The sequence below is a fragment of the Podarcis liolepis genome (genome assembly GCF_965112155.1).
Source record: "Podarcis liolepis genome assembly, chromosome: 6".
Classification (NCBI taxonomy): domain Eukaryota; kingdom Metazoa; phylum Chordata; class Lepidosauria; order Squamata; family Lacertidae; genus Podarcis; species Podarcis liolepis.
In genome coordinates this window covers 95,550,726-95,574,224 of record NC_139559.1, presented here as the reverse complement: position 1 = coordinate 95,574,224, position 23,499 = coordinate 95,550,726, and the positions used below count along the sequence as shown (strand labels likewise).

The 23,499-nt window shown below is 39.6% G+C and overlaps 1 protein-coding gene across 2 annotated transcripts in view; it reads right to left on the bottom strand.

Annotated features, from left to right (window-relative positions):
- The window catches only part of RALGPS2 (Ral GEF with PH domain and SH3 binding motif 2), a 106,485-nt gene that overhangs the window by 9,555 nt on the left and 73,431 nt on the right, over positions 1-23,499 (bottom strand). The window contains exons 9-18 of one of the 2 annotated variants that reach the window (XM_083507147.1): positions 20,415-20,552; positions 19,287-19,377; positions 18,647-18,714; positions 16,377-16,512; positions 15,226-15,377; positions 10,926-10,980; positions 5,107-5,184; positions 3,642-3,747; positions 2,005-2,097; positions 833-938 (exon numbers count right to left, since the gene is read on the bottom strand). In XM_083507147.1, the coding sequence (XP_083363273.1) occupies positions 833-938; positions 2,005-2,097; positions 3,642-3,747; positions 5,107-5,184; positions 10,926-10,980; positions 15,226-15,377; positions 16,377-16,512; positions 18,647-18,714; positions 19,287-19,377; positions 20,415-20,552 (1,023 nt within the window). The remainder of the gene's footprint in view (positions 1-832; positions 939-2,004; positions 2,098-3,641; positions 3,748-5,106; positions 5,185-10,925; positions 10,981-15,225; positions 15,378-16,376; positions 16,513-18,646; positions 18,715-19,286; positions 19,378-20,414; positions 20,553-23,499) is intronic. The other variant, XM_083507148.1, reaches the window with a different exon arrangement.

Here is a 23,499-nt window from a genome sequence, read left to right as displayed (position 1 = left end):
TTTCACATTCTGGATTCTGACAATATGGGGTTGAGAGCTTGATGGGCAAAGCAGTAACTGTTACATCTGCCCTGACTTGTCCTGCACGATGAAGAACTCAAACTCACAACCCCAGTTCTGTCCAAGGCTTTAATGCGTAAATCACATTGGTATATAAGGCAAGTTAAAGGTTGCAGGGTTCAGCATTGAAACCACTAGTATGGAAGGCTCAAGAACTCTAGCTTTCAGATCACTTGCAGTCAGAATTTCCCCTGCTGCTTCTCAAAAGCAAGGGGAACAGGTTTTTTTATTATAAAAAAATAAGGTAATTCCTTGAGACATTCCTTGAGATAAAAGAGCCATGAATCGTTTTAGTAATTAGAATTTAAATTCTTTTCAGCTACAATGCTACCCTGAAGAAATACTTCATATAAAGTTTAACTTTAAAAATAGCAATGCCCTGGAAAGCAGACTGGAAAAGTCACACAAATATTTGGGAACAGTTCTGAGCTAATTTATTTAATGTGGTTGTTTCTGCTTCTATAGTATTTTTCCTGAATGGTTTAACTATCTGCAAGCCACCCTAAAATCCAATCTTGGACTGTAATGTTAGATATTACATTTTAAAATATGAAAAAAAAATCCCTCAAAACATTTCAAAGTGTCCAAAAAGACAATAAAATATTTCTATAGTACACATTTTCTTTTGCTGTCCAGTGTTTGTATGCATTTTATTCTCCTGAGGATCATTTGCTTCCATAATTAGTGGCAAACAGGCAAATAATCCCATTGTCCCAAGATACCCAGTGTCCACAATCATACGGGAATCTACCAAGGCTATTCAGTCACTGACCTTTCTCAGAATCTGTGAGCAGGAAGAGATCTGGATGTTCTGGGTCATCAGCCATCATGACCATCCATCCCACAACAGATACAGTCTTACTTGGGGTAGATTTGAACTGGAGGAAAGCAGGAAGCAACGAACAAAACCACGTTAACGGAAAGAGGAAAAAACAAACAAACCACAAGATATGCATTAAATGCTGCAACACAGAACAAACAGCACTGGCTTTTTACATCATTAATGCAAAATAGATGTTAAAAGCTGAACAGAGATGCTACATGTTACATTTTAAAAGTCTGCCTCTCCAATCCAAACATAATGTAGAATTCTGATTTTGCATGAGTGAAAAACAGATGACAGAAAGGATGTATACAGCTACTACCAGAATTGGCAATAGGAATTGGCTTTTCAATTTGTCTGAAATCAATTGAAGACTTCTTTCTTACAATGCTCTGCTTCAAATAAAAGTTATTGGCCATTTGAAATCAGAGACGAACAGGACACAATTTGAGGAAATCAGTTTGTGTACACATTTTGAGATGAGTGTGACTTTAGTACCCATGCTTTAGGGACCTGAAGAATTTAAATACCAAGGAAATGTACCACTGCAGATTCATCAGACTGGAGATTATCACAATGGCTGCTTTACATTGTTTAGTAGCTACAGTATACATTGTGCATGGTATGCAAGCTTTGTATACTAAGACAGATCCAGCTGAACTCAGAAGGCTGCTTCCAGAGCATTTCAAGTAGGAAGATTTACAGAGTTTGGAATTATTTTTCAAGACTGCTGTTCAGCTGAGTTGGCAGCAGAAAATCAAGATGGAGAGGCTAAGAGAGGGAACTAAGGGAGAAAAGTAGGCAGAGCAGCAAGTATCCAGACAGGAGCAATGGTTAACCAGAAAGCAGCAGTGAAAATGTTTGTAGTTGCAGTGTTCCCAATGAAAGGAGAGAAGAAAAAATGTTAATCCTGCTGTCGGGGGAAAAAAGGCAAAATACTGTTCTGGAAAAAGCAAGGTAGCTAAACTATCATCTCTAGCGGTGAATAAAGAGCATGAAAAGGTAATTAAGAGAATGTATGTTGCATATTAAAATATCTATAATATCTGTTTGATTCTATCTATCCCTCTGGATGAAGATCATAAATATCACTGGGAGATGTAGTACAATGCATTGCATACATGTTTTCTTTCTGTCGCCTTCAAGGACTTTGCGGCATAGTAGAAAAGCTGAGTTCCAGACAGCGCTGCCCAGTATTTTGTCCAAGATGCTACCTGCAAAAGCAAAGAGTCATCAGATTAATACCTTTAAGAGACTAAGGCAGTTTCGTTTTCATTTTATTTCTTCAGATTTTTTCACCCCAGCCCATTTCAAAGGGGTCTTGAGCGGGGAAATACTTTCAAAACAAAGACATTCCAAGAAATGGGTCCGGCAACTGTTTCAAAAACAAATGCTTCGTATAAATCAATCACTTCCGAACTTTGTTGCAGTGAGCCTCCTCAAAGGCAAATGAGCATAGCAAGACAGACCCCTTGGTAAGTAATCCACATTTTGTGGTAATCCACATTTCTTCTCAGTCTAGGAACGAGAAAACTATGAGAAAATAGGGAGAGCAATGTGATGTGGGGCAAACACACAAAGAAGAGAACTTCCTTTCCAAAAGCTGGGTTTCCACACTAATGCCCGGCAGAAGCACCACGATTTATGGAGGGAAACACAAGCCACTATGCTCTTTTTCAGCAAGTCCCCTCATGCTTCCTTTTTGTCCTTACTGTCTCGTTACAATCCATACAATGTTCTAATCAAGTAAAACTGGCCTGGAGGCAAAATGTACTTATGCATTTCCTTAAAAAAAATGTTACTTAATTCGAGAAGCACAGATGCAACCAAATACTGACCGCCCAAATTAAACAAGCTAGCACCACCATGTTAGTAAAAAAAGGAAGGGGGGGAAAAAGGTAAAGGTATGCAAGAATCATTAAGCAAAAAGGAAACCTATTCATTATCTAAATTTAGAGCAAGTATAAATATAAATGTTTTGGTGATTTCAAAGGTTGTCACAGTAGCCTCCATGGTAACATGTTTGAAATTCTAAGAATTTTGCCTTTGCATCCCTATTTAAAATGACTAAAACAGCTATATGTATTATTGCCAGCTTTGGTTTTCAGTAATGAGAGCTGATTCAATAAATGTGGAGATGTTTTTCTCAATAGTAGCGGCTTCTCCTAAGACCTGCAACAACTGGACCTGATGGAATGGGGGGTCCCTAGGATGGTGGTAACTACTACTACAACAGGGGTGGGCATCCCTCAGCCTAATATCAAAAGCTCTCCCCTCTGCAAGTGAACAGCTCAGGAGTCTTGCAAGAGGGATCCTCCCTGTTAAGGCAGGGAGAAAGAGCAAGAGAATAAGAGAGGAAAAAAGAAAGAAGAGATAACATAACCTCACCCAGTTTTGACTCTGGCCATGTCTACATGTGACCCCTGACAGATTACCTCTAAATGAATGCAGCCCAAAGCAAGAAAATGGGATAAAGAAAGAGACCATGTTCTGTGCTCAGTAACTCCTTGCCTAGACAAAGGATGTGTGTAAATGCGTTCAAAACTGCTCATTATGGGTTGTCTACCCCTGCGCTACTTCAAGAATGCAGCAATGGCAAGGGCAAGGCAGCATCTACAGGAGGGCTCCAGGAATCATTTGACTTGGCTGTGAGTTGCGATGCCACAATTTTATTTGATTTATTTCTATCCTGTCTTTCAACCAACTGACTGCTAAAAGGACCTGAGAAACATTTTAAACAATTCATTCAATGTCTTACTGTCGGTTTTTTGCCTTCTTTCAAGACAGTCTTCCTTCTGAGAACGCCTTGAATAGTAACAGCTCCTGGATACAAATGAACAGCTAAATCCTCAGACTCTGCAGAACTATAAAGAAGAATGAGTAAAAGACGGGAATACACAAAATATCCCAATAGCAGTTCTCCAAGCATGATTTAACTTGAAATTAACATCTGTGTTAATGTTGCCATGTCATTTATTGGATTTCACTATGGAAAAAGTCATTGGCTATGACTTTTGGCTGCTTCAATGGATGTTTCTCCCAGAAGCACAAGTAACATGCCCTCCAGTTCAGCAAATTAAGCTTAAATAAAAATAACTTACAACATTACGGATAGACATAATACAACTACAATAAATCCTAAACAGCAAAATGTTCAGATTCAATTTCATTTAAAAAAAAACCAAACCCCACTCATCTCAAACGTGTGATTTTTAATTATTCAGACCTGGTAGAAAGACGATTTGTTAAGATTCCGAGTTGCAGAAACTGAAAAAAGCAAGAGCCAAATACATGCACAATACCACATCAATTTGTTTGAAAACAGTGACAGAAGAAGCATGGAAGCAGAAAGCTTGACCCAGAGCAGTTAATTTAATCTGTTTCTACATGGCTTGTAGTGAACAGCTGACCAGCCTTCAAGAGGACAAATGTGACTGATGCAACTGTGTGTGTCTCAGTGCATGCCAAGCAGCTTATGTGGGCACAGCCTTCAGCTCTCTAGAGACAGTCTGAGAATTTCTGAAGCATCTTGGAAAAATTCTTCCATTCACTCTTCATCTGTTTGTCAAGTGTAAACTTGACAGATCTAACAACCTGAACCTGTCAAGAGTCCACCAGTTTTGGCAAGGCATCCAATGCGTATCTTAACTCCAGACGATGCTCGGTTTTTATGGCTGTTTGAGCTAGGTTTCTTGGATGGCCACAGCGTTATAGAGAATGAAGTTTAATTAGGAATGTAAAACAGCTGGACGTGTATGGAAGCTTCCAAGCAGTTTTGCATAAAATGCCATTCAGAATGGGTTGAAGCCAATAACGGATGTTCATGCAATTTATTAAAATATATGACCCGGACGGGGGAGGGCACCAATGCAAAAATTTTAAGAAAGTATTTTGAATATTAAGGCGCTCAGGTACCAACATCATTCTTGCCACCCCAATTACTTTCAACATAATACTTTAAAAACACATCAAGGCTTTTCCAGGTAATAGTGCAATACTTTAAGAAATGAAATTTGCAGATCAGAACAAGCCAGCCACATTCTATAAAGATATGATTAAGACACAAAAGAGGGAAGACCTATTTTTAAAGGGAAAGTTCATTGACGTGATTTGCCCAAGGAAGCCAGAAAGATCAGGAGTGTCAGAATGCGCCCACTTCAATATCAACCAAGTCACCAACACCAGAGGAAAAAGTCTGACCCCTGAACACAAGGGGCTGGTACCTGCTGCCCTTCATGTGGCCTCGATAGCCATTTCGTGCCATTCTTGTCACCGGACCAAGAGAATGGTATAATCTGTTCCTGTTGAATTCCATTATAAATTGTATGTATTACACATTTTAAAATTCACAGTCATTATCATTTGTCAGAACACTGCAAACAGGCTTCCTTTCTGCCACATTGCTACTACATCTCGCTCTGTGACCAACAGCATACTTCATTGAGAAAAAATAACTTTCTTATTTCGACATGTGCTCTTAATATGAGCACCCACTGTATTTTGGCATTTTTCCTGGCATCCCAATGAATGGTTTGAGAATCAGAAAAGCTGCTTTAAAACTTATCTTTTTAAAAAGGCAGAACAGAACTCTACATTGCTAAACACTTAAAACATATTATGAGAAGCCATTACTACAATTTTGTAGAAAAAGAACAGGAGAATAATATCTCAAGTTTTGCCTAGTTCTTGCAAGGAAAGTATGTGCTAACTGAGGGTTTTTGCGGGGAAACCTTGGGGGCAAACACACACACACACTCAGACACAGAGCTTTTAAGCACGGACTTGTGCCTGGAAGGAGCAGGCAAAAGGAAAGTGTGGATAAGCCCTCCAGATAAATTAGCGTTATTTTTATGTGTAATTATTAGTTTATTTCCTAAATGTTTATACTTATTTACATAATGGCTTGTATCACAAGATGCAGTATTTTCAATGAATATCAAAGGCAAGGCTGCGCTTACATCGTTTCAAGTAATGAAACAACTTTTACTTTTAAACAACTTCAGAGCTTAAAAAGAAAAGCACAATTCCCAAGAGCAATACAGCTGATCTGATTAAAATGGTAAAAATACAAACAGATCCATAAATTTCATTTGGATACAACTTCAATACTTACTATCTTAAATATTCACTAATAATTTAACAACCTTTGGTTAAGAAACATTATTTATCAACAACTGAAATTGTTGACCATTTAACACCAGCCAAGAGGGGCAGGTTTAACCACATCCATTTCTGTAATGTATAAATGGCTTAATATCCAAGTTTCCAAGTGGTGTACAATTGGGATACGGCATAAAATCATTTAAAAATCAGAAAAACTCACTTGAAATGCCTGCTTAAATGAATGAATAAAAAGTCTTCACGAAGTGTGAAGAGTTCAATAGGGAGGGGGTCTGAGTAATGTGAGTGGGAGAGAGTTCCACAGAATTGGACCCACAGTACTGAATGCCTGGTTCTTGATTGATATGAGCTATGCATCTATCTGAGCCACTGGGGAACTACTAATAGAGACTCCTCCAAATATTTTCAATGACTGGGCAAGTGTATTAGGAGTCAAGTGGACTCAAGTTGCTAAGGGTCTTGTAAATTAATACAAGACTCTAGAGATGGTAGCATAAGGCAGCATATTTTATTAATAATATTTATAGATCGCTAGATCATAAAAACATCAAAGCAGTTTGCAATAAAAACTATGTATAATAAAAACACATAAAAATAAAATAAAATTGGAGACCATCTACTAACCATTATGGAAAGATGTATTCTTAATTGCCTATGTAAGGATGCTAGAATAGAAAGGTTTTCAGCAGTCATTTAAAGGTTGAAACAGAAGGCACCTGCTCAATCTCTACCAGTGGAGTATTCCACAGGACTGGGCCGATGACACTGAACGCTCTATTTTTGTAAACCGCTTTGAGGTTTGTTTTTTTACAATCAAGTGGTGTATACATTTTATGAAATAATAAAAAAAAATATTCTAAATTACACCAGCAGCTTTTGTAATAGCAGTTTGCAAAGAAATATGAGCAGAATTGAATATACAAATTAGGGAGAAATTTTATCTAATAAGAAGAGATGAGAGTATTCTGAGAGAAATTTTGTAACCCACAAAGAGGCTGCAGAGAGGATGCTAAATCCTCAGAAGTTAAAATAAAGTGATTACAGTTGGAAAACTGGTGAGTAAAGTTCCTAACACTGAAACAATTTATTTACTGTTTTGGCTATATATATATATATATATATATATATATATACACACACACACACACACACACACACTGTTTCACACATTTCAGAAGCCCCCCCTGACAAAAATAAATCTACCTTCAAGGACTCTTCCAATCTTGGAACACTGAAAATAAATGGGCCTATTCTGAGTAATATTTAATACCTTAGCTAGCACAACTGCAACACCTCTTCATTTAGACATTCCCACAGCAGCATAATATGATCCAAATATGCAACAAGCATAGTCAAAAGGACACGCTTTTAACTCAGAATGATGGTCTGATCTACTTTGCTTATAATGGGATTTTTCTGTAATAGTTTCTTTATCAAAACATCTGGGTTATTTGTCCCAGATGTCCATTGTAGTGGAAAAGGAAGAAACATAAAAATTACTAATTAGCAAAATAAAATTTAGTAAAATTAAATAAAAATGCACATATGCTTTCACAACCACACCATGATATGGCCTGCCTGTTGGTTACTCTCAAAGCATTCAAAAAATTATTTATTTATTTTAATTAAAGCTGGGGGGACGGGGATGGGGGGGCGACGACAATAATAGTTTTGACACAGATACACTGTACTTCCAATGTCCTCCACAAAGCAAAGAACCACACATAGTCTCACTCTTTATGCAAAGAGCTACTATTGTGTGGTTCTTTAGTTCTTGCTAGATCTGTATACCAATACCAATACTCCAAGACTTTGGCCACCTCATGAGAAGAGAAGACTCCCTGGAAAAGACCCTGATGTTGGGAAAGATGGCGGTCACAAGGAGAAGAGGACGAGAGAGGACGAGATGGTGGGACAGTGTTCTCGAAGCTACCAGCATGAGTTTGACCAAATTGCGAGAGGCAGTGGAAGACAGGAGTGCCTGGCGTGCTCTGGTCCAGGGGGTCACAAAGAATCGGACACGACTAAACAACAAAGATCTGTAGTATTTTACAGGCTCTGCCCTTGGGCTTGTGCCTCTGGCAAGGTACCTGATTTATATATACCTGGGTGTGGCAGAGCACAAGGCAAACTTCACACTTTTGCACATTTACAATATATGTTGAGTGCAAGGGAATGTCACTAAAATAAAGCAATGTGCCTTAGTCACACTGCAATTTCACAAATAATAACTGTTATGTGCTGTGTTTCAAATATTTTTAATTTCAATTATTCAATTCTAAATATTTTTTTAAATATTTCAAATATTTTGTACTGCTTTTCAACAAAAAAATTTCCAAGTGTTTCATGTGTTTCACTAGTTTCATGTGCACTTTCCCATGGGTCTCATAGGTCTCATAAAGCAGATGTTCTCAATGGCTCCTAGCTCTCAGATGTTGATAACCAATGATATAAGAAGTCCATTCCTCAAACCTCTTTTTGCTTTGCCAGGCTCTTAGTGGCTTCAGGGGAAAAGCCATCCTGGCCTAAGTGTGTTACACTAAGCATCAATCACAGGTTAGTGTCAAAAAAGAGGAAATGACCCCTCTTTTCACCTTGGTAAAGGGACCCCTGACCGTTAGGTCCAGTCGCGGACAACTCCGGTGTTGCGGCGCTCATCTCGCTTTACTGGCCGAGGGAGCCGGCGTTTGTCCGCAAACAGCTTCCAGGTCATGTGGCCAGCATGACTAAGCTGCTTATGGCGAAACCAGAGCAGCACACAGAAACGCTGTTTACCTTCCCGCCGGAGTGATACCTATTTATGTACTTGCACTTTGACACGCTTTCGAACTGCTAGGTTGGCAGGAGCTGGGACCAAACAACGGGAGCTCATCCCATCGCAGGGATTCGAACTGCCGACAGCAAGCCCTAGGCTCTGTGGTTTAGACCACCCGCGACAGGGTGAGCTATCAATTGCTCCTGTTTAAGATGTCACTTGGTGGGACTGCAACACCATGATATACTTATAAATACTGTATCATTTTCATAGGCAAGGTAGAATTGTGCAAATAGAACATAACATTTTGGATAAATCACACTGACAAGACTTGCAGATATCTTTGAAGCACTTCCAACTTGGAAACTGCTTTTGATAATAAAGGACTTAATACAGGCCAATTCTACAGTGCAACTTTCAGAACTGGTCAGAAAGTCCCTTAGCTGCAAGAATGGCCAGGCAACAGATAGATACATAGGGTATTACTTGGGCAAAAATGTTTCTCATGCAATAGGGAGTTTATTCCAATATGAGAAATGTGAAGGGCACAAAGCATCGTGATCTTATAGGATCATAGAATTGGGCCATCTAGTCCAAATCTCAACTAGACCATACATAACAGATGGTCATCCAACCTCTGCTTAAAAACCTCCAAGGAAGGAGACATCACCACCTCTTGTGGGAGTCTGTTCCACTGTCAAATAGCTCTTACTGACAGAATGTTCTTCCTGATATTTAGCTGGGATCTCATAAATCAACTGTTGCCTGTAAGTCACCATGCAGAAATATTAACTATCAAGGTTGGTGGCCTGAATGCAGTCATGTGGTTCAGAGGAGAAAAGCAGTCTATGAACAGCTCAGTCTGCCCCTGAGCAACAAACTGCACAGGCCACAGTTTTTTTGGGCCAGAAGTTATTGACTGGCTCCTTGTGAATAGCACTACCACCTTCCGGACATCCACAATAGCAGTACCGCAGTACCGCTAAGACTAGTAAGAGCAGTTCCCTTAGGAGCTGTCACAGTGGCACATAGAATGAAAGCCTCCAGTTCAACCTTGTTGGACCTTGTATTTTCCAGCTTACTAGCTTCCTGACCATGCTTGCATCACCCTCTCTGAACTCCCAAGTCTAAGTCAAGTTGAAGCTATGCAATAAAATGTGAAGAGTTATAGAAGGTTCTTGTAGAAGAGGACAATGTACATCCAAGGAGCAGACAACACTCAACATGTGATATTGGGCTTGAAAGCCCATCTGCCATTCCAGGAAGCACTGCAGGGCTGCTAGTGCTCTAGGGGACGACTCTAGGCTTCAGGCTATGAAGGAATTGGGAGCTGTCTCTCCTCAGTTCTGGATGTTGCTTTTGGCCTGATCCAGCAATGATCTAGACACAGAAGTGGAGGCTGCAGGGGCACCAGTTGGGGAGCTGGGTCTGGGTGAGTGTTTAGAACTGACTGCAGAAGTTAGGAAGAGCACTGCATCTGAGGTATTGGCCAAGAACTCATAGAGGAAACTCCCAGACTACCAGAGCCATTAGGACCAGACTCAAGATCTCAACTGACACCCTTCCCTGAGCCAGAAGAACCAGATACCTGGCAGCATAAAAAGAAGGCTATGGAACAAAGGAGGAATGCCCACTTTCATGCCAGAGGGCTGGCCTTTTAAGGTTTTCTCAAAGGGGAAGGACCTGGAGGTGGCAGTCTGTAGATAGAGACATAAAAGGTCTTGGATAGGTTGCTCACTTGGAGCTGTCTGTGGTCTAGTAGCCTTCAACTAGCTTGCCTTGCCTCCAGCCTTGCTGTCTTACCCATGGGTTCCATCACTGAACCATAACACAATAGATGTTAACAATTTTCCAACTGGGAGTGGCAGCTAGTCTGACCAGGCACAGATGTTAGACAGAATTCTCTTGAAGCAAAAGTCCAGTGACACCATACCACTGAAATATATTGTCATGTGATATAGTTAGGATTGCTTCACATGCTATTCTGTTCTATTTCACGTGAGAAAAGCTTAGAACCTCAAAAGAGCTCCCTGACTAAAAAACAACTACTTAGGGATGAGTACACATTCCATGCATATTTTGCACATATTCTTCTACATGGAAACGCAGAAGAACTGTAATCTGTGAAGCATTTGAACAAAACAGAGATATAGTGGCTTCTCTTACCTTTCAAATGCTGGCCATGAAGTCTCTTCACTCAGCTCAGAACCATCACTGCTACCTAAAATCAGAATAACAGTTTAAACTAAATAATCCTCTCATTCTATGATTTATTTGCCAATCATAACGGAATCGTCCATAATAAAGTGCTATTAAAAATATTATTATTTGAGCCAATCTGTGTGTTAGAAGATAAAGATAAATAGTATAAAGCAGCTTTTATAAGAGGAAATGGAAGATGCAGGTTCGTAACACTTGGGAAAAGAAGTACAGTTGTGTATTCTTGCTGCTGCTCTTCTAATATAGTTCATTTTTACAAAATGCTGCTGTCAATCTTGTTAGAAATTGAAGCACTAAAGGCAAAATAAAGTGAGTGTCCCTTGCTGGAATAATTCTGATTATGCTTTATTAAAATAAAACCTACCCAGTATTTTATTTGAAAATCAGCAATGGGGGGGGGGGCAAACATCACATAGGGCTAAAGCTTTTTGCCCTTTCCCAGAGGAAAAAACTGGATGCTCGGCACAGCAAATGATATAATGGTTGTTATGTTATGGTATTATACAACTGTTAAAATTTGAAAATCAACAAAATTATATTGGAAAAAAGAGGAAAAATTTGGATTCTTTTAATTCTTGTACAAAGGGGGGAGGAGATAGTAGTAAAAAGAATTAAACGCCTTACTTTCAGGTACATGCATGTTGAAAATACATGCCCTGTGGTTCCAATGCCAGGTGAATACCACAAAAGTTCAATTACAGAATTTTAATATGATATTTAAACCAAGCCAAATTTCTATTGCACAGAAAGGAAAACATGTGTGTGTGTTTAATAAATGTGTATCTTGCACTTTCACCACTAAGGGCTTTGAAGTCTTTTTGGATCCCAGTGAATTATGGCACATAAACTACTCCAAAAATGTATGCAACAACTCATGTTTGTCCCGCACAGTGGCAAAAAAAAAAAAAGATAGCAAAGCAACATTACTATGTGACCATCAAAGCCAAAGAGATATAGGTTCTTCTTTTCAAACAAAAGGCCACAATTCTAAACACACTCACTGAAGAGACAGGTGTCTCTGAATTCAGAGGGAGGTAAATTTTATTCTGAAGCTGTGTATGCCCACCCAAGAAAGATATATTTTAAGGGTAGAAAATAAACGTATGAACATGTAACTGAAGACCAAAACAGAAATGCACTCTATTATTAGTGTGCATTGAACTTCATGGAGTAACGAAAGGGTAAGTCCCTATGCTGAGATGTGGCTGACGCATTTGCAATCTTGTCGTTAAATGAACGGGTGAGACAACACAAGAAAACAGTATGTAGTGGCGGCAAGAGTGCTAAAAGCTAAGTTTAATGGGTAGGGTTGAGGGGTTAAGGCTTTCCTAAAAAGATGGTATTGGTAAGCTTGGAGGAATTTGAAGGAAAAGGTGAAGGAAAGATACACACAGGGCTAGATTCAACTCACTGGTTGCACTAGTGGAAGTCCATGCAAAAGGGCTTCCCTCTCCCCTCCTCCTTCCAAATTGGCTGGGGGGGGGGGTTGGGTGGACCCCAAGAACAGTGCATGGAGAAAGGAAAAGGAAGATTGTTCCATTGGGACAAGCAGATAAGCTTGCACTGATGGAATGTTTGCAACCACACAAGGTTGAATTGCTCCCATAAACCCTAGACTTAAAAGCAGGAAGGGAGAAAGTATGGACATTGAAAAGAGCAGGAGGCCCCTGTTTAGCTAAGGTGGAGGAGTGAAGCTCATTGGCATATGGGGATACGAAGGCAGAGAAATAAATGGTCACTGAAGGCTTTAAAGATTAAGACAATGGAGCCATGGTGAATAAGGAAATGGAAATGAAGCCAGTTTAGGAACTGAATATAATTCTAAGCAATGAGAGAGGCAAATCATTATAGCACTACAATTGTGGATTGAAGTGTTTCCCCTAAATCTGTCTGAATTCAGCTTGCACTCAAAACAAGTCGTAAGTATCTTCCAGCCCAGACAGAACCTGCATTTTTCATGCAATTTCTAATACACCTTAGGGATTTGTGCATTCAAAAACTATAAATGAAGTCTTTGTTACAAAGGGGTAAAAATGGTGATACATGCAGATTCTTACTCATGACGCTTCTAAAATCTTCAAGTTAGAGAAAACAAAAAAATCAGATTATTTTTCTAAAAACATTGTGACCAGTAGAGTACATATGAGCGCATTTTGTGGTTTGGCCGTCAATTGGTCTGGGCAAAGTTACAACAGAAATAGAAATGCGATGCGATGACAGGCAGGATGTGAACAAAGGGTGAAATGGTTATGATAAATGATAAACCCCCAATTAATTTAAGGCAACATACATATTGTTTATGAATGTTTACAAGTACCGCATTTATTTAGTGCCAAACAACGTATGCTTTCTGATAATAGAAAAAATGTTGAAATAATTATATCCAAAGCAATTAAACATAACATATTTCTGTGATATGTTCATGACGCCAAAATGAGCTACACTGTAGTGGAGCCTGAATTGCAAAGTTAAAATAGAAAGAAGGCCTACTTAGGTTGCAACTGTGCTTTCCTCAAAGAGATATTACACAGAGGACTTCTTCTGAAACAGATAAGCAAGGGCTTGCCCACACTACTGTTTGTTCCGTGCCTAGAAAGCCTGAGTCCGAGTGGTCTTCTGCTTGACCTGCGTTTTCTAGGCACAGTTCCAAGTGGTTTTACCCTCGCCCTGCTCCTTTCTCAGGGAAAACCCAAATTACCATTTGCTCCAATTGAGCGCTAAAGAGCAGCTTTTCCTGGGGGGAAGCAGAAGGATGAGAGGACGTGTGAATAAGCCCCCAGTTGTATTTTCCTTTGGAAACATAAAAAATAGTAACTAGCATAGTGTCATTAGCAACCTGGAGCAGAATTCTGAAACAGCTGCCACATATCCTCTAAAACCAGAAGAGGGAAGGTCCTTGGCAGAATAGCAGTTACTGGCTGGGTAGGGAGGCATTCAGGAGACGAGAAAGTTTTAAGTCTCTTATTCTATACTCTTCTTCAGTTCAGCAAGGAAGGATGAAGGCAACTGTTTAGATCTTATTCTCTTTGCTTGGTGCCTCACGTCCAGGGTCTTTCCTGATACTAATGGAGCCCTGAGAACAGCATGGAACACCACAGACACTGTCAAACTTATCAGTACAGAGGCAGCAGTAGAGGTAAAGGGGCAAGGGACCCCTGGACAGTTAAGTCCAGTCAAAAGTGACAATGGGCTCATCTTGCTTTCAGGCCGAGGGAGCCGGCGTTTGTACGGTGTTTTCCGGGTCATGTGGCCAACATGAGTAAACCGCTACTGGTGCACGAAGGACCGCGACGAGTGCCAGAGTGCACGGAAACGCTGTTTACCTTCCCACTGCAGCGGTACCTATTTATCTACTTGCACTGGCATGCTTTCGAATTGCTAGGTTGGCAGGAGCTGGGACAGAGCAATGGGAGCTCACCCCATCACGGGGATTCGAATCACCGAAGTTCCAATTGGCAAGCCCAAGAAGCTCAGTGGTTTAAACCACAGCGCCAGCAGCAGTATCAATGCTTGGCACTGGATTTGGCGCTGAGGATAGATCAACTGACACACACAGCAATGTTATGACTATTACAGAGCCAGCTGTTATTAATTACATTGACAGAACTGAAGAGACGCAAATTTGCAAAGCCTGTGACAGCAAGCATGGGGACCTCTGACTCATATGCAAGATCAAGCCCAACAGGGGTGTGAATTGGACCCACAATGCAGTTTTTCCCAAACCATGACCATTGGCTCCACCACTGGCATCATATGTAACATCACATATGGGACAGGTAACAATTGGCTGCAAAGTAAAATTGGGGGTGCACTCATCAAGGGTCATCAAGCATGCCATCCACCCATAAGAGGGGCAATCCAGAGAAGACCAAGACCAAACAGGATGCATGCATGGCCAGAGCTGCTGCCTTGTGAGCAAAGCAAAATTCAGAAATCTCTCAGAAGCACTTTTACTTGGGTATTTCCATCTTTGGGCAGGAGGGAGTTGGTCACTAGAGCAGATACTGGCGAGCCAGTTGATGGGGGTTTGAGGAGAGCCATGAACTCAGGCTCCAGATTATAAAATTTATTAGTAAGAAACACATTATTAACATTTTATATTGAAGTTTTTTCAGAGTTTATCCTTTTCTTAGGGTAAAAAAGCCTTATGTGGAACTGTTCCAGTACCATAAAAAATGATCCCTCTAATACTTTTGGATACAAGCCTAGAAATACCTTTCACTGCTCAGTAGGCTTAACATCTTACCTATTGAAATTCCACTAGAAAGAGTGGAGCTCTCTGCCTGTCCCCTGGATGGGGCATGTGGTTCCATGACACTGTCATCTAACAGATGCCTTGGTCCTGCATTGGGGAATGTTGCGCTTTTGAACTCTGCTGTGTTTGTTTTATGAATAAAACTACAAAAAGAACAAAGGAGATAAAAACAAAATGCACAACTACTTTAGGACATAACACATTTTACGTATCAAGGTAATACATTTTCTAGTACTCATGTTCTAGTTCTCCACAATAACAATCCAACACAGCATGGCAAGTATATAAACAAAAGAGTACACCAAGTGTGTACGACAGGGATCTATTGCAGAGGGGATTCACGCATTTTGAACATGGGCACAAAAAGTATGAATGTTTAAGTGGTAAAATAACCACACAGTGATTTACCACACCTTCTTTTTAAAATGACTGCCTTTTCGCTGCAACAACACTAGCAATAAAGGATTGGCTCCCTGGTACATGCACCATTCACAATTCATGGTGCTATGTGTAGATTTTGCCATTAACACTAGAAAATTTGGGAGCAGTTTCAAAAGTAAATGTAAAGCAACCCTCCCTGTGTTTTGAACTTTCTAATGGTGTCTTCATGAGTTTTTGAGGTGATTAACAAATAAGTGCTAATTTGCGTTAGATAAGCTCAGGAGGCACAAAGGGATATTTCAAATGGCAGCAGGATTCCTACAGAGAAGACTGCACAAACTGTGGTCCAACTAGCCAAGCACAGCCACCAGTTATGTACTGTGGCTGCCAAGAATCGGATAGGACACCAGGCTTCTGCAGGCCCACACAGGTTGCAAAAGCGGGAGACTTTATAAATCCCTGGTAGCCTTCCATATGTGGCTGGTGGCGAGCTCGCTCTACCTTAATGAACCTAAAACAGGCCTGTGAAAAAAATTCAACTGCAAACTGCTCATTCATGGTGTCCTGGCTTATTTTACACCATGGGTTTAACGATACATGCAAAGCAGGCCGCTAGATGCTAAAACAAAACGACAAAAAGGTACCAAGACAAATTATTCTTTAAGTAATAAGATTGGGGATCATGGGATAAAAGGGCTAACATATGGGGATTATGTCAACAACACACAGCATCTAAGCTGAATATCAAATCAAATGCTAACTTGTATCCTAAACTGTGACATTTTCTATGCCCGTGTGGCATCAGATTCCTTGGGGATGGAGGAGTCGGTGGTAGTAATGCTCCTTCAGCTGTAGTATTTTTTCGAACACTTTGCGGAGAAACTCCCACTTCAGGACCTGGAAAAAAGAGAGAGAGCAAATTTTAGGTGAACACGACACATACTTATCATACTCATGACTCCCCAATTTCTATGCCCAAAGTAGAGTTGATAATTTTAAAAATACATGAATGGATTCTTATATAACAAGTATTTATTTAAATATATTCAAAAAATGTCCAGTAGCACCTTAGAGACCAACTAAGTTTGTTCTTGGTATAAGCTTTCGTGCGCATGCACACTTCTTCGGATACACTGAAATAGAAGTCACCAGACCCTTATATACAGTGGGAGGGTGGGGTGGGGTTTTTCTCAGGAGGGTAAGAGGAGATGGGTGATTGATTTAATGGGTATAGTAAACCTGTGGGCGACTGTTAACAACTGCAATTAGTCCTACAGGAAACGACAGTCCTACAGATGACCAAAAATAGCTTTAGCATATGTAATGAGACAAGAATCCAATATCTCTATTAAGATCAGGTCTCTCCATGGTTTTCAGTTTAGTGATAAGTTGTAATTGAGCCACTTCTCTTTCAAGTCGGTTTCTGAGATTCTTTTGTAATAAGACAGCTGCTTTGAGATCCTGTACTCAATGTCCTGGGAGACTGAAGTGTTCTCCTAATGGCTCCTACTGGTATTCATTTATTTATTTTAAAAACACACTAAATCTTGTTGAAATATCAAAACAGACTTTTGGCCCTGGCATGAACATAGTAACTAGTATCCTCAAACTGAAGTCAGACAAGGAAATAGGTTTGTGAAAACTAGAGAACTAACGCATGTGAAAATTGGCATGCATAACACATTCTTTCAGCTGATGCAAGTATGTCATGCTATACTATGGAGATGTAAGAGATATTTCAGTAATTGGCCAATGTCATTTTTCTGTATGGTATGTGGACATCCTTAATAGTAATATTGGGAGATATTCCTGCAATCTGAAGATTCTCCAAATATGAAAAATGTCTCTAGAAATCTACTAAATGCCTTATTCTCCAGACACAGAAAATGCACACACTATTAGGTATGGATATTTTATGTTATTACTGACTCGCTTCTAGAGAAAGAATATTCAGATGGAGGGATTTGTAAAAAGTTGGAAATGAATTCCTAGAAAAATTCTCTCCTAAGCTCTAGACACAGCAGCTCTCTATCCCTAAATCTGTCTCCTGACTACCTCATCTCCATTTTTTTAAAAGAACACAGAAAGAGCTCCTTCGAATGCTCATTGCTTTTTACCAAATAATGGAAGTCCACAAGAACATCCTTCTCAAAATACACACAAATGTAAAGCAGCCACTGATGTCACCTTTAATATAGCAGCATTCAAGTAATTTGTTGGCATTTGTTAAATGTTGAAAACATGTTTTTAGTGTTTGGTTAGTATGTAGTTTTTAATCGCAGTTCATCATATACGCGGGTGGCGCTGTGGTCTAAACCACAGAGCCTTGGGCTTGCTGATCGGAAGGTCGGCGGTTCAAATCCCTGTGACGAGGTGAGCTCGTTGTTGCTTGGTTCCAGCTCCTGCCAACCTAGCAGTTCGAAAGCACGTCAAGTGCAAGTAGATAAATAGGTACCACTCTGGCGGGAAGGTAAACAGCGTTTCTGTGTGCTGCTCTGGTTCGCCAGAAGCAGCTTAGTCATGCTGGCCACATGACCCGGAAGCTGTACACCAGCTCTCTTGGCCAGTAAAGTGAGATGAGCGCCGCAACCCCAGAGTCGTCCGCGACTGGACCTAACGGTCAGGGGTCCCTTTTCCTTTTACCATAGTATTATAGAGCTGGAAGGGACCACGATGGTCATCTAGTCCAACTCCCTGCAATGTAGGAATGTTTTACCCAACATGGGGCTCAAACCCACAACCTTGAGATTAAGAGTCTCATGCTCTACCAACTGAGCTATCCCAGGTAAGTTTCAATTTTAAGTTTTATTCTTATTAAGAAACAAGAATTACCTCCAGTGGTTAAGTTATCACTGAACAGCTGAAACCAGCTACCACTGTATAATAGTTGCAAGACCTAAAAAGCACTGGGCCAGTGTATATTCTTCAGGACATCTTTGATACTGTTTTTAACACCTTTAACAGACAAGTTTAGAAAGAAAGAAATGTTAAAAAATATTTAAACTTTATTGTTGTCTGGTAAAACATTTACCTACTAAATCTTCACGAGATGCAGCAGAACGTGGGGTACTTGTTCCGGGTTCTATCTTTAATGAAAGCCTGTATTTAGAAACAACCACAAAAAGGTTTGCTTATAACGCAATACAGGTGGGAACCGGTAGACAATGCTTTTTCATGTATTCATATACTATTCACCACCCTGGGGTCTATTTAGAGGGGAAATGGGTTAGAAATACTTTTATTAAACAATTGAAACATGTAAGTTAGTCAGGACTAACTTAAGTCATTTTCCCTTGGATTATTTGAAGACTTTGGTTGCTACCTATGGCTTATCTTTAAATTACAATCAAGGGAGATGCAAGGCAGACTACAATTCAAGGAGCTCCCAAAAATTCCAAATGGTCATGAAACTAAGGGATTGCTCTTGCCTTCATTTCTTGTTCTTTATGAAATACCAAAAGCGGCTTGGTCATGCTGGTCACATGACCCGGGAAAACTATCTGTGGACAAACGCCAGCTCCCTCGGCCTGTAAAGCGAGATGAGCGCCGCAACCCCAGAGTCGTCTGCGACTGGACTTAACTGTCAGGGGTCCTTTACCTTTATGAAATATTACTTAGCTTTGAAAGCAAAAACAATTGTTATATTCTAATTTACTCGATTTTATACTTACTTATAATTGTCATCTTCCACAAACTTCTGAAGTTCTTCTATATACTGAACAGAATTCAAGTATTTTTGAACATGAGGCAACACAGGAATATCTAGACAGCAAGCAAACTGTAATCAGCATTTTGGCATCCTTTATCAAGAGCTGACTTTTGCACATGTATTTTTTTTAAATTGCTTATCCAATCCCATAGATTCACTACATTTTATTAATTCCTTAAAATACGCAATTAACACCTCATGCTTCTCACACCCCATTAATTTCTGGGCAACAAAATACGTTATGCCATCCTTTAAAAATATAAAACAAATGCAAACCAAAGCAGGGAACTGTAGATTAACCGCACAAATGTATGGAAGAACACACTATAATGGACAATGGATGTTATTTTGTTGTGGTACTAACTCCTAGAGGGGTAGCCAGATTAGTCTACTGCAGCAAAACAAAGGGTGGAATTCAAACATTCTGTTCCAAAGGGTCAGCATAAACAAACAGATTTTCAAACATCACTTAAGTATATAATAATATACTTGATAAACTACTATTACTAAGGAAGCATGCCTAACACCTGACCTGTGCTCTAGGTGTCCTTTTACCTGCCTCTACTTTCCTCCACTACCATGGAAGCCCCTGCTCCACCCACAGAAGGCTCAGGTTATTTTGGAGGTACTGTGCCACCAGCAGTAAACAAGTGCAAGGCTTTGAAATGGGACATTGTGAGGGTGAGGTGGAGCGAGGTCAGTCAAGGATCCATTGGACAGGTGAGGCTCCTGATCTGAGTCCTTCTCTTGCACCACCCTAGAACTGCCACGGGAAAGGGTAAAAAAGACTATTCCTCTCTCTGCTGTAATTAACCAGAGCCAGTAGGGCTTTGGAAGAGGTGTTTGTATTGCGTTAGAGCTGGCTTTTGCCTTGCTGCTTTTTCCCAACAGTTTGTTCTGCCACTCCAAATGTCCCCTGAGTTGGGTAAAACTTGCCTTATGAGTATTATGCTCCGTTAGGAGGGAACTCTTGCATTTGATGGGTAGCTGACCCCAGAACATAGGTGATTAGAATTAATGGATTTTATATTCAGAGAACCTTATTCAATGATTAATTACAATGCTGCAGTATGAATGCATAGCAACTTACCATATTCACATGACTGCTGTAAGTCTGAAATTATTCTGAGTATGTTATTCATTAAGTTTGATCTCTGCTCATTTTCCAAAATACTCCCTGTCGATGGGTATGCCGAGTCAATGTATGTCAAATCTGAGAGATAAATACCTGGACAACATAAGATCACAAAGAAAAAAATTTTTTTTGTCTTGGTCAACAAAATACAAAATGTTTAGAATTGTATCCAATGCTGCTGTTTCAGAGGCACAGCCGATTTTTCGTTGCACAACGGAACATTCCTCTTCTTCACTGCTTGTGCTGGAGTACCCTCCAGAGCAGATTTTAAGGGTGTGCAAGGAAAAGAGAGGGAAAGTCCACTGTGTAAACACAACTCTGTGTGTCCAGTGTTGGACAGAATCCATAATCCGAAGCATATCCTTTCCGTTGTGCTTTAAGCTGGAGAACAAGTGACAAGGCACTGAAGATATGAGGAAGATGTAGCTTTGCCATATCTGAAAACTGAATGCTGTTACTAGGCTATAAGGTTTCACATATTTAAAAGCATGTTTACAAATCAACAGGTTAAAAATATTTGGTTAGTGGGCATTTCTTTTCCCTTCAACCTTATTTTTAAATCAACAGTATTTGCTACATCCAGGGTTTTTATAATAACTTTCTAGATAAACCACATTTACACTTTTAGGTCTTGTTATGTAGTCATGGCGTAAAAATTAAAGTTGTCATATTTAGAGGAAGCTGAGTTCTTACAAATAATAGCACATGGTCAAGAAGTCACAGAAATGAGTAAAATACTTTATATCTTAGTCTAAAATAACATTCTGAAATATTTTATAATATTCTGAAATTGCCACGAGCAATTGTACACAGACTTTAAAAATCCTGTTTAAGACGTTTTTGAAGGACAATTTGGCAAAAACATCCCTACTGTAGCACAGAGTTAATTCAATGAATTAGATAATGTTATTAAGTTTGTCTCAGCAAAAAAAGTGATGCCAGAGAGGAAAGAATGTCACATACTTAACCCCAACCTACAAGGGATGTCAGTAATATTCTGAATTTCAGAGAATGAGCTGATTATCAAGTAGCAAAGAATTGGGTTTGATGGTTGATCATGTGGTTTGGTTTGCATTTTAAAGCAAAGCTACCTAATTTGCACTTGAATTTGAATTTTACAATGAAGTTCTCAAACAAACAAAAATGTGATGTGTATATTAAAGGTAAAGGGGACCCCTGACCATTAGGTCCAATTGTGACAGACTCTGGGGTTGCGGCGCTCATCTCGCTTTACAGGCTGAGGGAGCTGGCGTTTGTCCGCAGACAGATTTTCCGGGTCATGTGGCCAGCATGACTAAGCTGCTTCTGGCAAACCAAAGCAGTGCATGGAAACGCCATTTACCTTCCCACTGGAGCGGTACCTATTTATCTACTTGCACTTTGACATGCTTTCGAACTGCTAGGTTGGCAGGAACAGGGACCGAGCAACGGGAGCTCACCCCGTCGCGGGGATTCGAACCTCCGACCTTCTGATCAGCAAATCCTAGGCTCTGTGGTTTAACCCACAGCGCCACCCGCGTCCCTTGATGTGTATATTAGGGGAATGTAAATAAAATGCAAATTTTAGTGAAAATAACAAAAAAATGCATGTTAGAAAAAATGACTATAAAACTATGTATATTAGGCAAAACTGCAAACAAAAATGCGCATATTAGGATAACTGTGCACTATATGCTTGAGAAGTTTTGTGAATACTTTAAAAAAAATCACAAAGTGATGCAGAAATCTAATGAGCTGATTGAAAAAATGAGAAAGGGAAAGAACCAAAACTGACAGATTTGAACGCCACTTGATCTTGCCAGAAGTGATCTTTTTGAACTGACCCTTTGCCCTAAAATATTCTTCCAAGGCTTCAATGTTACAATAAGGTTCTTCCAAAGTGCTAACCTTATATCAAAAGGTCTCCTAGGAAAATTTCGAACTAGATTGGTTGGATAAACAAAGCGTCACCAGTCCTCACTGCCTGACTGACTACAATGCTGCAATTGTATACTGCCAGTCCAACATGAAGTCAGGCTTTAGTTTTACTCTCTGAATTAAAGTAATTATTCTTAGAAATGCATCTATGGTGATTTGGCGAGTTTGCTTACATCTAAGTTAACTTGGGGAACTAAAGTACTTAAAAATAAGGTTTGCTCTGCTCTTCTACATTCTGAGAGTTATTATATGCCATGCTGTAAAAATAAATGCTTGCTACAGATAATTAAAAACTGCTCTGATGTGCACTGATTCTAAATAAACACAATCTTCATAAATTGTACTGGCAGAACTTTAAGCTTTTGAAGTATTCAAGTACTGTAGTTAAATAGAAAACGATGCAGAAGGGGGCACCTTTGAGACATGGTGGGGTGCCTTGAATTTGTCTGGTTGTTGAGTTTAAAGATTTGGCAGAATGATGGCAGCCAATGTAGGAGAGTTCAATGGTAAAATTAATTTAAATTACATGTAAGTTTTGCAGGTTTCTAGCATGAAGTTCATGCAATTGTTTACCTTGCCTACATAGATATTTAGAATAAAACATTAAGATAATTGCTATTAATCAAAATTAAGTGTTTTATTTTCCTCTCAAAATACTGTAAAACTGTTAACTGGCATGTGACTTTTTCTTATAGTACTAAAGAAAAGTCCAGCTCTCTCCCTTCCAACATATTTCTCCATGTATGCAACGTTCACAAAAAGAATTAATATTATCTTCTATTTTATTGATTACCACTGCAATTTAATAAGAACTGTTTCTTATTAAATAAACTTAAAGAATTGAAGGTGACATTCTGGTCTGCATTCTTCGGGACTGTAACTGCTTCATTTTACTGTTAAATTCACTCAGCCTGTTTCTTCCATTTCTGGGAACACAAAAGTGAGTTTACTAGCCTGACAATCTCCAGTCATAACTAAGCTTACTACTGCAACAACTCGACAGGGATCTTTAGGCTGCACAGCAAAATATTTTGCAATTGCCTAAACTTTTCTTATTGTTTCTCCATCTGCTGCCCCCCCCCCTTAAACCAGCAGACAATCTCTCCTTGTTCATACTGTGGTT